Source organism: Helianthus annuus, chromosome 4 (assembly GCF_002127325.2).
Source record: "Helianthus annuus cultivar XRQ/B chromosome 4, HanXRQr2.0-SUNRISE, whole genome shotgun sequence".
NCBI lineage: Eukaryota > Viridiplantae > Streptophyta > Magnoliopsida > Asterales > Asteraceae > Helianthus > Helianthus annuus.
In genome coordinates this window covers 30,558,315-30,575,531 of record NC_035436.2, presented here as the reverse complement: position 1 = coordinate 30,575,531, position 17,217 = coordinate 30,558,315, and the positions used below count along the sequence as shown (strand labels likewise).

Below are 17,217 nucleotides of genomic sequence, written 5' to 3'. Positions count from 1 at the left end.
CCTCATTTATTACACGGGTTGAATAAATGTAATTTTATATACCAAATAATAAATAAGTTACATCTTAAAAAATATGTGTATTACACAGGTTGAATAAATATAATTTCCTATACTAAATAATAAAGTAGGATGGTATTCAAAATTTAAAATAGAAGAATGGTATTCAAAAATTTAAAGTATGATGAAATTTAATATTAGCTCATTATTCATTTATTTATTTAATTAATATAAGATAAGTTTCGAAGTGAGGCGAGAAAATCATAAAAAAAATGCTTACATTGAATGACAGGTGTCACACATTAATGTTTTATTATATAGTATAGTGTAAATATATATTTATATTGATATAAATAGATTATTATATTGTAGTAAAATTTGTTAACAAAGTCTCAATAAATTTAATCCTTTATTTATAACTTGTAAATGTAACAAAGTCTCAATAAATTTAACCATTTATTTAAAACTTGTAAACTTATTAACAAAGTCTCAATAAATTTGACCCTTTATTTATAACTTGTAAATGTAACGAAGTCTCAATAAATTTAACCATTTAGTTAAAACTTGTAAATGTAGAAATGATAAATAATATTAGTTAATTTTTATTTTAAGTTTCGTAAAATCTATTTGATACCAAACTAAACAAAACGTTCAAATGTATAGTTAATATCAAGAGTAAATTACGATTTTGGCCCCTGTGGTGATATCACTTTTACCCTTTTAGCTAAAAAACGAATCTTTTAACATCTGAGCCCTCAACGTCTTTTTTTCTAACCCTTTTGGCCCCTAATTAACACTAACCCCATCATTTACTTTTAGGGGCCAAAAGGGTTAAAAAAAAAGACGTTAGGGTCCAAAAGGGTTAGAAAAAAAGACGTTGGGGGCTCAGATGTTAAAAAATTCCTTTTGGGGCTAAAAGGGTAAAAGTGATATAACCACAGGGGCCAAAATTGTAATTTAATCTAATATCAAATTAGTTAACTAAGTTTGAATTTGAAGTAAATAGATAAATATAAAAGTAATAATTAAACTAAATAATATTTAGTAGGAGGATTATCTATAATTAATTAGAAGATTTTAAATTAAATTATAATTATCCATAAGACATGGCCTAATATGATGACAAGTGTCCTCAAAGTGGTTTCTTTTATTATATAGTATAGATAAGTCAAAGGGTACGTTTTATATGAAAATCTTATATAATATTTGGCCATTAAATCCTAAGCACTCTTGTATAGATTAAATCTATAAATATCATAATTATAAATCGACTTCTCAACACATGTGTAAATTACCTAGGATTCACACATTGAAATAAATTAGAGCTTGTAAAATTTAGGAAAATCCGTTGAGTCTTAAATTAGGTCTCCATATGGCAGAATTCTTGTCAAACAGATGAGACAAACTGCCTATGGTCACCTTCCACGTGGTCTTGCATGTGGAGACATTTCCATTCAATAATTAGTGGTCTTGATAAGCCCAAATTATTTCTTTAAGCTGGAATGTTGGCCATTGGATCACGTTCTAGCTCATGTATCTACGTCCAAGTATCAGTCTGCTAGCTCTTGGTTAAGCTTAGTGTTACATTATAAATATACACTTGCTGCATAATCACTTGAAGCCGCAGATAAGGTAAGTGGTACATGCTTCTCCAAATCCGACTACTTGAATCCGAAAAAACACCACCATACCAAACGTTGACCTTGAGTTTAAACCCACAACCAAACACCTCCCAGACGTTTGATTTTCATTTGGAAACAATATTGATTATAGTTGATAACTACGATAGTGACAATTTATATTTAATCGATGGGGGTATGCTTAAGATGGAATCCGGTCTCACTGTTGATAGAATGCCATGGCCAGATTCTTTATGCATGTTGCTAGGAAGATCAGAGGGTAGTGCTTCAAAGGGTGTGATCGATTATTTGTACAAGCGATCATTGTTCGCCTCAAAAGTGGTTCTTTTTTTTATAAACATAAGAACCCATTACCATAAGAGTCAAGGACCCCTCCTAATCAACGAGATCAGATAAATCGCAGCTTGTATTGGGCAAGTGTCGGTATAGTTTTCCTTTCGGCGCATGTTTTATTTATGGATTTAGTTACACTTTGTGGTGATTCTTGTAAATCTTGTGCTTATGCATTAGATCTTAAAAAATGTTTAATCGAAAAACTGATTTTAACCAAACAAATGGCCACAATTTCAAACTTCCAATTAACCCGAACAAAAAAAATGAAACGCCCTATAAAAACAATAAACAATTTAACCAAAGCCAATCAGATATGGTTTTTTGATAATTTAGGTGTTTGATTATAATTTGGTTTAAGGTTATAACCCACCCACGCTCACCACATACTAAACATGACTGAAAAATAGTAAAAATTTAGAAGTCAGTCCTTGCCCTTTTTAGGCTTTCACCTCACGTATTGTGAATACCTCTATACTATATATATAATCTTAAAACCGCACTTCTCACAGCATCCCACCAAGATGAAAATGAAGCCACATGACATGCAGCATCCATAACTTAAAATCCGCATTTAAAACATCAAATTCAACAAAAACACTAATAAAACCCGCACTAAAAACAACACTAACTAATCAACGATGACCCGCATACATCTGACTATTATCATACTGACCATAACCCGGTTGTGGCTGCGCCTGAGGTTGGGGCTGTGGAGCCGCATAACCACCTGTTTGTGGAGCAGACTGGTCATACCCGGGCTGAACGGGAGCTTGAGCCGGAGCTGGAGCGGGAGCAGGTGCCGGAGCAGGAGCTGTTTGAGAATAAGCAGGCTGAACAGGTGGCGGTGCACCATAACCCGCCATTCCTGGACCACCACCGTAAGCTGGATCAGCCGGTGCTTGGTAACCATAACCAGCAGTGTTCGGAGCCGCTTGTTCATTGTATCCAGGTTGTGTAGCCGGGTACTGACCATAACCCGGACCACCAGCGGGTGCTGGTTGACCATACCCAGGTGCCGGCTGCTGCCCACCATACCCGGGAGCCGGTTGACCACCTTGCTGACCATAACCACCAGGAGCCACTCCACCATAACCATCATTAACCGGAGCCGTACTGTACTGAGGATAACCTTGCTGCATTGATCCACTTGATGCAGGGTATGGTTGTGGCCCTTGCGGCCGAGGTGGTTGACCGTAAGGTTGACCATAAGGTCCCTGTTGCGGTGGCATATTGACCATATTGTATCCTCCTGGTTTACCATACTGATCCGGCTGCCCGTACCCCGGATGCGTAGGAAGGCCACCTTGCGGGTAAGCCGGTGGTTGACCCCCTTGACCTCCATATGAATGTTGACCGGGCCCCGGCTGATCATACCTGGGTTCACCATAACCCTGACCGTAACCCTGTGGTGCGGACTGTGGATAAGGTGGCTGCTGCCCGTAATCTGGACCTTGAGGTGGTCCATAATTGTAAGGAGGTGGGCCCATGGCGGGACCATGACCATGCATCGGCGGTGGTTGTGGAGATGGTGCACCCATATGGCCGCCAGGCCCACCGTAGTAGTCATAACCGGTTTGCTCTGGTGGGCCCGGCTTGTTAGTTGGTGGTCTTTGATCCCAACCGTAATTGTTTCTTGGTGGCGGTTGCTGAGGTGGATAATTCCCGTAACCTTGAGAAGGATATGGTGGATTTTGAGATGAATAGTTTCCTCGAGGTGGATAGTTGTTATACCCTGGTGACTGTGACGGATGACCGCCTCTGGGCCCCCAATGATTACCACTGGATCCACGTGGACGGAAGTTTTGTTGATTGTTACCACCTGGCGGTCCTGACGGCCTCATCGGCTGAAATACAAAATTGTCAAAAATAACAGGGAGACATAAGTTAATGTCATCATATATAAATTTATTAGAATCAAAATCACAAAAAATAAAACAAAAAAAAAGATCCACACAGTTGAAAATCCTAATACGAGAAGTAAAAAGATATTGCATAGGTGGCATTGAAATATAGACAAGATCAAATTCAAATATCCTTATCATACAAAACGTACGAATAGGGTAAAAAGATAAAAAACACGGTGGCATTTTCGTAATTATTTGCTCGTAGGGTAATTATCAAAATTACCCTACAAATGATCTTGTAGGGTAATATTGATCCTATAGGGTAATTTTGTAAAACGTCTTGTAGGGTAAATTACCCTACAAGACGTTTTACAAAATTACCCTACAGGATCAAAAATTACCCTACAAGATCATTTGTAGGGTAATTTTGATAATTACACTAAGGTAAATAATTACGAAAAATGCCATCACGTTTATTTGGCTTTTTCATGCCTTTCGTACGATAAGGCACTTTGTACGTGAACTTAACCCTTGAAATATAACGTGTCATTAAAGGGAATAGAGATAAATGTGAAAAAGATAAAATAAGTATAAGAACAAAATAATGAGCCAACCAACCAATATAATTTGCATGCCAATATCATACAAAATAACAAATTGATACAGTAAGATTCGCACATATGCTTCACTCAACTCCTGTCTCAAAAGCAGAAGCCTAGCCAAGTCAGATGAGAGCATAACTGCTAATTGCTAAAGAACACAAATATCTCCCTAGATCAATTTCGATTTATATGTCCTTCACCTTTCATTCAAACTAAATCAAATAGACAAATACCGGTGGCGTAATCTTTATTACTGTACCCTGCTAACGGTTAAAAAGGTAACAAGACTGATCTGCATGGCCATAACTCCAACTACAATTACGTGACAATAATATATACACAAATAGAATGGTTCCGAAAGTGACCAACGAAAAACTAAACAATTAGAAATATGAACTTCAAAAAAAGCAAGAATCACAAGTAAAATATAAGGCCCAAAAGCTTTAGGTTCTGCACTTCTGCTCAAGTAAAGATTCACATGAAGTCAAAAAAATCGTCTGACCAGAGATCAACTATAAAAACAGCAACATGCATACCGTTAAAAACCAGTATACGATACTTTTGACTTGATAAGTTAGTCAAACGTCTGTTATGCTAACGAACAAATGTCATGTCTCATGTCACCTTGGAATAAAAGAATCCGGGTCTAAAAACAAGAGTTGTGTTTCCCTACGTGCTCCTCTGGAGTAGATACTAACGAACAAACGTCATGTCTCAAAAACAAAAACAAAATCAGAATAAGACCCATCAACTATAAAAGATAATCTATTATCGAAGCATGATACGTTCTTCCAACCATATTAGAGGTCATCATGCATAGAACAAGATCATGATGTAGTCCTATACTAACACTAGTATTATGGATGATCTTTTTGAGTCTTGAAGCAATCTTACCAACTATCAACTTCCTTCAAAAGCGAGGGTTAACGCGTGATACCTTTGCTACACCAAGAAAGCCACGCTGACCCAGTGTGAAGAAATCTGCATTTTTAGAGCCAACCAATTCCAAAAAATCGACACTTTCAAAACAATTCATTTCAAGTCACCATTGCATGATTCACGTATCATCTTGTTGTAAACACTCATCACCCTATTATCGTATAGTCAGTCACCTAAGATCCTTTCATACTAAACAGAAAGCGCCAAATATTCATCTGTACACATAATAACTAATAGCTACAATCATACACCAAAAAGAGCAGACTACTCGATACTCTAGAAAGAAACACTATAGAGCCAATGGCAAAAACTAGACCAAAAACATCTTGTTAGGGTAACTCATATCTAAGCATTGGATGAAAATACTACGACTAAAACGAAAAAAAAACGTAAAATTACCAATTTAATGTCAACATGCTCATAAACGGGTAGAACTTACTAGACGTAGATTTCGATATACAATGGTACATCACCTAAACAAGCTCCATTACGTATCCATTATTTCTATTCTAAGCTAGGTGATTAACGTATTAGCTAACACAAGAGATGATATAATATCATGATAATCCTAACCCTGATATCCTGTAGTACTACCGTAAATAAACAATATGATTTGATCAGAACCAAAGATAAACAGTTTAAAAGTACCAAAAGGCCCATTTACATAAACTTTCTAAACATAGATTACAATATACAATATACAATGATACATCAACTAAACACAAGCTCCATTACGCAGCTGTAGATTATTTTCATTCTAAAATAGGTGATTGATGTATTACGCAGATGATATCATATCATGATAATCCTAATCCAGATATGAGTTGATCAGAACCGAGAATATACAGTTTAAGAAAGTACCAAAAGGACCATTTACATAAACTGAAGATCTGATAATCAAATTTACAATAAACAGAACCTAACAGTTATAAGCGGGCTTCAATGCTGAACAACGTCTGAAGAACAAATATATAAAACTTGACTAAAATGATAACACCCATTATTACAAATAAGAACGACGTCTCAAGAACAAATATAGTAAAACTAAAACAAGCATTAACATTTAATATAACATTAACATTGATATCAGAATTCAGATGCACGTCTAATATAAAAGATGAAGAATGTAAACAAACAGCTAAAACAAGCATCAAAATTTAATAAAATATATTGCTATCAAATGTAATTCTAAAGTGAAAGATGAACGTAAACAAACCTGATCCATAACTTCCTTAATCATATCTCTTGCCATCTCAATCTGTTTCCTATCACCAGTGATTCTTACAGATCTTTCTTTAGATTGGTCACCTTCCGGAAGATGTTGGGGAATCAACTACATTATGCGCAAGCATCAGATACAAAACAAAATTTCATCATGCCTGTGAATTTTAAAATAATAACGAATTTCTTTGCATTTGTACAGTACATATTTGTTAAGCATAACGAGCCAGGGGTCTCACTGAAAGCAGCCTCTCTATTCCTACGGGGTAAAGGTGAGGTTGTCTACATCTTACCCTTCTCAGACCTAACCTTAGCTTTGCTATTGGTGGGATTTACTGAGTATGATGATGATGATATTTGTTAAGCATAAAATGGCATTGTAACCCGAGGTTCAGCCAGTTTTGCAACTTTCGTCCAAAGGTTTGATTTTTCACAACGGGATTCAAAAGGTTTGAAATCTTGCCATTTTCATCCGGCTCGTTAACTTTATCCATTTTTCAGAGGTACTTGTCTTTTTGTCTAACTTAAAGGGCAATTCGGTCTTTTTCACTTTATGTAAAAACCGAATACCCCTGAAAAAAGCGAATTGCACTTTAAGTTAACAAAAAAGACGAAATACCCGTGAACGAAAAAAATGGATAGAGTTTACAAGCCGGATGAAAATGCCAAGATTTTAAACCTTTTAGATCCAGCTGTGATAAAGCAAACCTTTGGGCAAAAGTCGCAAAACTAGCCAAACGTCAGGGACAAAAATGGCATTTTACTCTGTTAGTTAATTTAAAAAGTTTAGTCATCTCATAAACTACCTGAATGCGTGCTCCAGATCGTGTCTGCAGGTTTTTTATAGTCTCTCCACCTTTGCCAATAATTACACCAACCTAACAATAAAATTTTTAAAAAGGTTAAAAAACGCATCATGGTTATAAACCTGAGAGAACACGAAAAGACCAAAAGAACCTTATCATTTGGAACTTGCATATGATATTGTTCTCCGATCCCAGAGGAATGGACAGAAAAACCCCTAGCAACCAAAGACGGGGAGCCCCCAGCATCAGCCTGCAAAATGAGAACTTAGCCTCATAAATATACAGAAAATACAAACTTCAAAAATAAAATATCATTTTTGTCCCTGAAGTTTGGTTAGTTTTGCAACTTTCGTCCAAAGGTTTGTTTTTTGCATCCAAAATCCAAAAGGTTTGAAATCTCGCCATTATAATCCAGCTCGCTAGCTCCATTCATTTTTTCTCAGTAATCTCGGGGTAAATTAACAAAAATAAGTTAACAAAAAAAGACGAAAATACCCTGCCTTGACGGAAAATGGATGGAGTTAAAACGCTGGATGAAAATGGAAATATTTAAAACCTTTTGGATCCAATGCGAAAAAACAAACCTTTAGACGAAAGTCGCAGAACTGACCAAACCTCAGGGACGAAAATGGCATTTTACTCAACTTCAAAACAATGACTAAAGTTGATAAATGTAGAAAAAGTATTGATTTTTTTATTATTGAACCTCTGCTATAACTTCTTTTATAAGTCTTTCCGCCTTGTTTATACTCTCTATAGAGCCTAATATTTGCACAGGCCTTGTGGCTGCATTAGGGTCAGCTTCAGCATCACGTGTGATTTGAATCCTTGCCCCCGAACTATGTTGCAAGGTTCGTATAGTATCTCCAGCCTTGCCAATTAACACACCAACCTGCACCAAATACAACCCGTGTAACTCATTTAGAATGAGAAAAAACAGGTTCGACTTGTCAAAACAGATAAAATTCAGACAAAACTAACTGTTTTCTTTCATACTATGTATCTTTTTCAAAACAACGATACATGATGAGAAGTCGACTGACTCAACCCATTAGCTCACCTTATTACTTGGGATCTCCATTCTACGTGATGTAGATTGATCAGAGAATGCAGATTGCTCCTTAAAACCAAACGCGTCATCTTGTGAAGCAACATCTGTAGCTGGATCCTGCTGTTCTACTCCAGATCCCTGATGCTCCACCTTAGCTGCTTCTTCAAGATTCTCAGCAGATTCCGGGTCCACTTCCTTTTCATGTGTTTCATCAGTTACTGATTCGTTGTTCAATGCATCCAAAGGCTCATCAGTAGATGCCTTCTGCGCTTCATCCGAAGGTTCATCGGCTTTTTCTTGATCCTCTTCTAACACAGTATTCTTGATCACATCTGATGGTTCAGTAATGTCGTCAGTTGGTTCATCTGCCTTCTCCTCCTGGTGCCCGTTACCCGTAGCTTCTACTAGTTAAAGAAAAAAAAACACATCATTCACTTTATTCACAAAAGTTATTATGTCATATAATTTTCTACCAAGTAATAAACTCGAAATATATTGAAATTTAGGATACAATCTGATAGCAATGTTTTGAGGGCCTTAAGGTCACTTGCTATTTAAAAACCATGACGATTTAAAGAATAATGTTCCGCTACTTTATAACAGTGACTATCCGCATAGGTTAAATTTTCAAAATCCCGAGTTAATTCATTACCGCCCAAGTGTATCTTTCATGCAAACCAATTAACATGAATAAACTAGCTTATTAGCACATATAAGTATGCATCAAGATATAGCGAAATCCATTTCGGACTAAATGGTGAAACTTCTTTAAGAAAAAGACCCATGGTGCTTAAAGTTTCAAGATTTTCCTTATTTAAAAACTATTCTCTAATTCTTCATTGACTTATTTGCAGAGAAACATCTAAACTAAATCCCATCTAATTATGTACAAAGAATTGTAGAAATTCAAACAAGATAACAACAAACAACAATAAACACACAATAACCCTCTCATCACATAAAAACACACAATGTGAATTCACATTATCCTTCCTTAAAATAATTAAAACACCTTTGAAAACTCTCTGCATAACAAACTATTTCATTTCAAACCATAAAACTGCATCACACACACGTAACATAGATATAGAAAGATCGTCATTAACACAAAACCGACAACGAGATAATAACATACCAAAACCATCACTTTTCTCCTCAATACGCTGTCGTTTCACGTCAACATCCTCCGTACCACCACCACCGGCAGCAGCAGCAGCAGCATCAACGTCACCATCAACCACCGGCGGTTGATCGAACGATTCGCTATCGAAATCGTCGAGCTTGCGCTTGTGATCGGACGGAGCAGGGCTAACGGAGCCCATGACCTCTTCGTCCGCCATCGTAGAGTAGATCCGAGTTTCTAGGGTTTCAGTAAGGGTTTCAGAGGATATGTGTGTAAAACAAAATTTGGGGAAATAATTGGGGGCGTTGGTGGTTTATATACTACACATGGTTTTGGATTAGATAATATGGGTTGTTGGTTGGGTAGGGTTATATGAGTAGAGGCCCAATTGGAGTATCCATACGTCAACCCAACAACTAATTGGGTTACTTACCACCATTCTTGGTCATATTGATTATTGATTATAACAAACTAGGTTATAACCACTTTATTATACGAGTTGAATAATAAATTTTATATACTAAATAATACAATATTTTATGTTTAAAAAACTCTTTTATTGTACGTGTTGAATAAATATCATTTTTAAATATTAAATAATAAAAAGTTATATCTATAAGAACCATATTGTACGGGTTGAATAAATGTAAGTTTATATACCAAATAATAAAAAGGTTATATCTTTAAAACCACGTGTATTACACGGGTTGAATAATTGTAATATTGTTTACCAAATAATAAAAAAGTTATATATTTAAAAACTCTCGTGTATTATACGGCTTTAATAAATATGATTTTATATACCAAATAAAGAAAATTATATTTAAAAAAACTAATGGATATACTCGGTACGCGATAGATATGGTGATTGCAGAGATGATTATTGAAAAGAAGATACAGTGGTCAAACATGTTATTCAATAAGCAAATAAGCAGTCATTTGAGTGATAAAATATAAATTATATTTAGAGTTAATTACATAGTTAGTCCATGTGGTTTGCACAAAATAGCATACTTATTCTAGAAAGGAGATAAGTCAATAAGTTGTTTCAAAAAGCTAAGCCAAACACCCCCTAAAGAGCGGTGTGTTACATAGGAACTATATGTGAAATTTGAGCACACCACATGAACTATCCGGACATTTTTCTCATATAATCAATTGTGAACTTGGTTTTTCCAAAACCATTTGCAGAAACAGTTTTACTTTTCCATATATCTACATCTCTCTACCTTTGCCAAAATCACCAACCAAACACCACCACCACAAAGTTGCCACCACCACCAACCACCTAGCCACCACCAACCCCGCAGCACCACACCACCACCACTAACGCAGCAGCACCACCATCAAATAGCCAGAAACGGATATATCGAAAAAAGAACAATCTCAGTCGATTCTTACCTTTGTTGCCAGAAAACTAACTGTTATCGTCGGATATGTTTTGTACAACCTCATTGATCGTAAAACCAGCTAAAAGCTTCAATTTGTTTTAATACCCACTTCTAAAGATTTAGAATATTTAATTGATGGTGGACATTACAAAAATGACACAAATATTAATAATGGATAGGTGATGGTGATTACATATCACTCTTTTATCGCACCAAGATTCCGAGCATAGGAACACAAAGGACAAATGTAGGGAAATAGGACATACAGACTGAAAGGGATAAACTGACAAAACTATCATCAAACATCAGATTCGACCCATCAAGATAATCACCTTTCACCTTTATCTCTCTCTCCATTTCTTTCTATCATGTACTCATTCTCTTTCTCTTTTCTGTATGCCTGATGAATAATAAAAATAAGAGTAAATTACAAAACTCGTCCTTTATGTATATATGTTATTGCAAATCATGTCATTTGTCTTTAATACTTACATTAATCATACCTAATGTTTACAAATCCTAACATGTTATATCCTTTACCCCAAACTCAGTTAATTATAGTCACGTGGGGTCCACGTGAGGGCATTAATGTCTTTTAACCTACCCATCTCTTTCCCCCATTTAAAACCCTAAATAACCTTCATCTGCTACACATCCACTCTGTTCACAATTAGACTCACTACTAAAACAAAACACAGGTTTAAAAACAGACTAGCACAAAACAAATCACAACCTGAAACATTACAGCTCTGCGAATGCCCACTAGGTTTATCTCCTAATAAACTAAGAAGCCTTGTTATTTGTTCACTAGTCAAAGTATTAACAACATTACCAGTAGTCTCAATAGAACTATTATTGTTACTTGCAACTTCTTTCTTTCCTTGACTGCTTCTTGGAGGTTTCATCCAAGATGGATACCTAATAATTTCAAAACATTTATCCACATAGTGAGCTATCTTATTACACTTAGAACACTTTAAGTTTTGATTAGAAACTTTATTATTTTTCCTAAATTCAACAGGTTGATTTACTTTTGAAACAAAAGACATGGTATGTCCTTTCTTACTACCGCTGATGGAGTTTCTATGAGATTCCTCTATAGAAACAACATCAAATGCTTCTTTAACAATAGGCAAAGTTTCTTTCACTAACAAATTTGTTCTAACCCCCTGGTACACCCCATCAAGACCCATTAAAACTGCATTAGTTTAATCATATGATTAAAATTATTGAAATCCTTAGCAGCATCACAAATACATGCAGGCAGTTGCAAGATTTGGTCTAATTGTCTCCACATTACATTCAATTTATGATAATAATCAGACACACTCAACCCACTCTGAGTGAAACTATTAATTTTCTGGTACAAATAAAAAACAACTAACCCATCTATTTTATTATAAGTTTCACTTAAATCTGTCCAAACATCACTTGCCAGTTTACAAAAAACTTACCATGTATAACTCTTCACTAATTGAATTTAAAATCTAAGTGAGCACAATAGAATTACATCTATCCCACTGTCTGGCTAATACATCATTATTTTTAGACTTAACACAAGTTTCACCAATAAAACCCCATTTATTTTTTACCTATAAAGCTAACTGCATGGCATTAGACCACACCGTATAATTTTCAAATCCCTTTAATTTGACAGACACAATAGTTAGGTTACTTGAGTCGAATGTATGTAAGTATAACAGATCACTTGCATCCAGCTTACTCACTAAAGTCTTCGGTGGTGGATCACTAGGACCAGGTCCACCACCTGTTGTAACCACTAGACCATCAACCATATTTGATTATTTACCAACAACAGATCTCAACAGATGATACCTGGTCGAAAATCGGTGTTTGTAAATGTTTAAGTTAATGTTTTTATGTGACTTTTAATCTCGAATAGCCTACTTCTAATGGGATTTGTGTTTTCAAGTCTTATGGAGTTTAAGGAGCTAATCGGGACGCTTTACGGATCACCGAAACGTTAAACGAGTCAACCGGGAGCACAAGACATGAAAAACTAGAAATCCCCGTCGCCTAAAGTGTTCGTATACAGGAGATTAACCCGTCGCCGGAAAAGTGAAGCCAGGCAAGGCGTCGCCGACGGTGGGCCAGGCCGTCGGCGACGGCCTCTAGTTTTCTGTGTCGCGGAATTTCGAGTTTAGTGGTTTGTTGACGAGTTTTAATGAGGGGATCACAATAATTCGGGGGTTACACTTCAATTGTTTTTTAATATGAGTTATTGGAGCCAGAATCATCATCTAATTCACATCTAACATACTCCAAGACAATTTTTTTTTATCTAACACCACATTCTTCATCTCTAACCTTGAACCCTAACCAAATCTCCATCATTCCATCATCACCGTTATCCTCTTCCACCTTCACCTTCAAACCCTAATTTCCACCTTTCCTCAAGACTTGAAGATTATGGTTCGGGGTTCGTGTTCATCCTCCGGTGATCGTGCTTCTTCGACTATGAACGGCTAGTCTCCTCGGTTTCACCCCGGTATAGGTAGTTGTTTAATCTAGGGTTTTGAATTGTTTCTTGATTCAACTTTGTGACAATTTGTATTGATTTTTGAAACCATTGACAATAGTTTACATTTGTTTCGTATTCGTAAATTGTCGAACGATTATAAAGTTATGACTTTGCGAAATGGTTATGTGTAATTATGCGTTGTCGTGGTTAGGATTTACTTGTGTTGATTACAAAGTGCATTCTTGTCCGTTCTTCGGGACGTTGATAGTTATTGGCACCTAAGTCACGGTACACTAAATCCGTTAATCGTTATGCAATTGAGTTGAGTTTAAAACTTGTAAGAACCCCTAGGTTTGCAATTACCGAAACCGGGTGTGGAACTTGTTTCTAATTTCTTGTTTCAATCATTTAGTAATTTAGTTTGCAATCTTAATTAATCACACATTGTTTTAAGAATAACATCAAATTGTCGGTTCACTCCGAGTAATTTTCAAAACCAAACAAACAAATAAAATTAGCAATCTTCATAATCACCTTGTACATTATTTGTAAATAGTCTAACTAATCGAACGGGTCGTGCGATACTGACCACATGCTCTTCGTGGATACGATACCCGACTTACCCTAGCTACCTAGGTTTAATTGGGTTTTTGACTGATCGGGATGACACGGTCACGTCAACAGACAAGTCAAGAAAGCAATCAACCAACAACTCAACCATCAAAAATCATGGAAAACAACCAAACATAAAAGGTAAAAAAACAACCAAGATAAAGGATCAGTTCAGTGGTTCATCACTCATAGGTGCCACCACAAATCATATCAAGGAAGCCATCTAAAACTAACAACACAGATATCAACTAGAACAAACAACACAAATATCAAGTACAATGCAATAGGGGATGACCCACCCTGTGTCCCAACAACACCGGCCCGACTAGTCCGGTAACAAATGCCTAATTCAACAACAAAAAAAAGAAATAAAAGTCAAGGAAAAGAATAATAGCATCTGAGAGCGTATAAATCCAAGCAAGTCGAAGATGTAGCCTTCACTTAGGGCTACAAACTACTGACAGAAGAATTGGCAGCAGGAATCCGTTGGTTTGTTCTGTAACCTTCGTGGATTACAGAGACCAACATGAACTCCTTTGAAGACCAAGAACTCCAAACCCTAGATTTAACTTTGTTGAAAACAATGTTTATGTTGTGAACACTTAACTTGTCATTTTGGGATGATAAAACTAGCTAGTAGTTAATTCGAATACTGTTATTATGAATACTTATGTTTTGTCTAACTTTAGGAAATGAAGTATTTCATTTGAAAATCCGTATTATATATTAAAAATCTTAATAAAATAAGACGGGTGTTACAAGTTGGTAATCAGAGCTCAAGGTTGTTTACAAAGTGTGTTCGGTTCAAGCTTGATCAAACATCCGGTAAGAATTTGTTACTTTAGTAGATTTTTATTATATGTGAGAAAAAGAGATGTGAATTGACGTGCACGGGAAGAACGCGTTAACACACTCAAACCCGGAAAGTGCACTAAATGAGAACGGTTAAAGCAAGTTATGAACTTGGCTAAATCGAAGCGAATAAAGTATATGTTATAAATGAAATGTTTAACAATTGGTATAAACATTTCAGTTTCAAGATGACAGAAAAGAGTAACAATGATGTGGTGCCGATAATCACTGAACAAATGAAAGAGGTGATTGCCGAAGAGGTAGGAAAGGCAATCGAGAATAGTCTATCCGGTTTTATAGACAAAATTCAAAATACGGTGCTTTCGTTAGTTGAAGAACGGGTTAGAAGGTTGGAAGACAAAGTCAACCTCGTGAAGGAAAAGTCCGGAGAACGGAAGAGTTGCTCGTACAAAGAGTTCATGGTGTGTAAACCGCCAATTTACAACGGGGAGTTTATCTCGATAATATGTCAAAGATGGCTAAGTGATGTCGAAGGGGTGTTTGAAAGGACCCACTATGACGTAAGCGATTTTGTGGCTTACGGAACGGGTCAGTTAAGGGGTCAAGCCAAAGATTGGTGGGATAATAAGAAGAAGGAAATTGGAGCCGAAACGACATGGGCTATGCCGTGGGACGAGTTTAAGGTACCATTCCTTAAACACCACAATCCCAAGGCAGTCATCAACAAAATCAAAGAGGAATTCATCCAGTTAAGGCAAAAGGGCGAATCAATTGATAAGATCACGGGTATTTTCATGGATAAGCTGAGATTCTGTGACGAGTTATTAACTACTGAAGAGCAGAAGATATACTACTATTACAATATGCTAAGCGCTGAATATAGGGAGTTCGTGACTCCTTCGAAGTATGAGACCCTTACTGAGATCATTAACACCGCCCAAAAGCGGGAGATTGAATTGAAGAAACAAGTTGAAAGGGGCAAGCGAAGGGCGCAGGATGTGAATCCAAGTCCTACAAAGAAGGTTAGAACATCTGAGACGGCACGAAAGGCTGATGTGAAAGGCGGGTCGCCAAGTTGGAAAGTGTGCGGGAAAGGGCACAAAGGCGAATGTCGCTTCAAAGACAAACTGTGTCCCATCTGCGGGAAGATGGGGCACACGACGTCACTATGCCCGGGAAAGGTTACTGTTTACTACAAGTGTTACTTACTGGGCCACAAGAAGTCCGAATGCCCAGACTTGGTCGGAAAGAAAGATAGCAAAGAAACGCCTATAGAAACTCAAAAGGCAAAGGCTAGATCCTTTCAACTAACTGCAGCTGAAGCGAAGACGGAACCCGATGTGGTCTCAGGTATATTTGCAATAAACTCAATTCCTACACGTGTATTATTTGATACAGGTGCGAATAAATCCTTTGTTTCACATGGATTTATTTAACATCCTTCATTTGTATTGACAAAATTATCTATGCCCTTAGAAGTTGAAATAAGGGACAACAAGAGTTTTATAGGGTGTGATGTTTTGTCAAAACTGCAAATTGAGTATTGATGATGAAGAATACTCAATAGATCTAATCCCGATGGCGATGGGAGAGTTCCAAGTGGTTGTTGGAATGGATTGGTTATCTCGACATCATGCAAAGGTCGTGTGCTTCCATAAGGAGATAAAGTTAACATCTCCAAGCGGAAAATACATTACAATCTATGGCGAGAAAGGAGGCAATCCGGTAATATGCTCAGTGTTAAAAGCTCACAAGCTTATGAGGCACGGATGTAGGGCGTTCATGATATACGCAAATGAACCCAGGAAATAATCACCGAAAATTGGAGAAGTACCGGTGGTACGTGATTATGAAGGCATGTTTCCAGAAGATTTGCCAGGAATACCGCCTAAACGAGAAGTAGAGTTCGGAATCGAGTTGGTTCCGGGCGCGAAACCCGTAACCAAGCCGCCATACCGACTTGCGCCATCGGAGTTACAAGAGTTAATGTCGCAAATTCAAGATTTGCTCGACAAAGGATTTATAAGGCCGAGTGTGTCTTCTTGGTGCGCACCGGTATTGTTCGTGAAAAAGAAAGACGAGAGCATGCGAATGTGTATCGATTATTAGGAGTTAAACAAACTCACGGTGAAGAATCGATACCCGCTCCCGAGAATAGATGATTTATTCGACCAACTACAAGGTGCGAATTGGTTCTCAAAAATTAACCTGAGATCGGGATACCATCAATTAAAGGTCAAGGAATAAGATGTACCGAAAACGGCCTTTCGTACTCGATACGGACACTACGAGTTCCTCGTAATGTCCTTTGGATTGACGAATGCACTCGCGGCTTTCATGGACCTCATGAACCGAGTTTGCAA

At 36.9% G+C, this 17,217-nt stretch overlaps 1 protein-coding gene across 2 annotated transcripts; it reads right to left on the bottom strand.

The window, feature by feature from the left end:
• Positions 1-2,492: 2,492 nt before the first annotated feature.
• LOC110936075 (far upstream element-binding protein 2) lies at positions 2,493-9,860 on the bottom strand. 2 transcript variants are annotated; one of them, XM_022178421.2, is made up of 7 exons: positions 9,569-9,860; positions 8,443-8,837; positions 8,089-8,274; positions 7,534-7,632; positions 7,383-7,454; positions 6,572-6,688; positions 2,493-3,814 (listed from the first exon to the last, which is right to left on the bottom strand). In XM_022178421.2, exons 1-7 carry the CDS (start codon positions 9,771-9,773, stop codon positions 2,603-2,605), a joined length of 2,286 nt encoding a protein of 761 aa, XP_022034113.1. In that variant the 5' UTR covers positions 9,774-9,860; the 3' UTR covers positions 2,493-2,602. The 2 variants fall into 2 exon arrangements, with proteins under 2 accessions (XP_022034113.1, XP_022034114.1); XM_022178422.2 differs by having other exon boundaries at positions 8,443-8,834.
• Between the last annotated feature and the right edge of the window lie 7,357 nt (positions 9,861-17,217).

Coding starts and splice junctions, on each gene's coding strand:
- LOC110936075 (XM_022178421.2), bottom strand. CDS start 9,773: ATGGCGGACGAAGAGGTCATGGGCTCCGTTAGCCCTGCTCCGTCCGAT. Junction 8,838..9,568: donor GGAGAAAAGTGATGGTTTTG/GTATGTTATTAT, acceptor TTCTTTAACTAG/TAGAAGCTACGGGTAACGGG. Junction 3,815..6,571: donor TTAAGGAAGTTATGGATCAG/GTTTGTTTACGT, acceptor TTTGTATTTCAG/CCGATGAGGCCGTCAGGACC.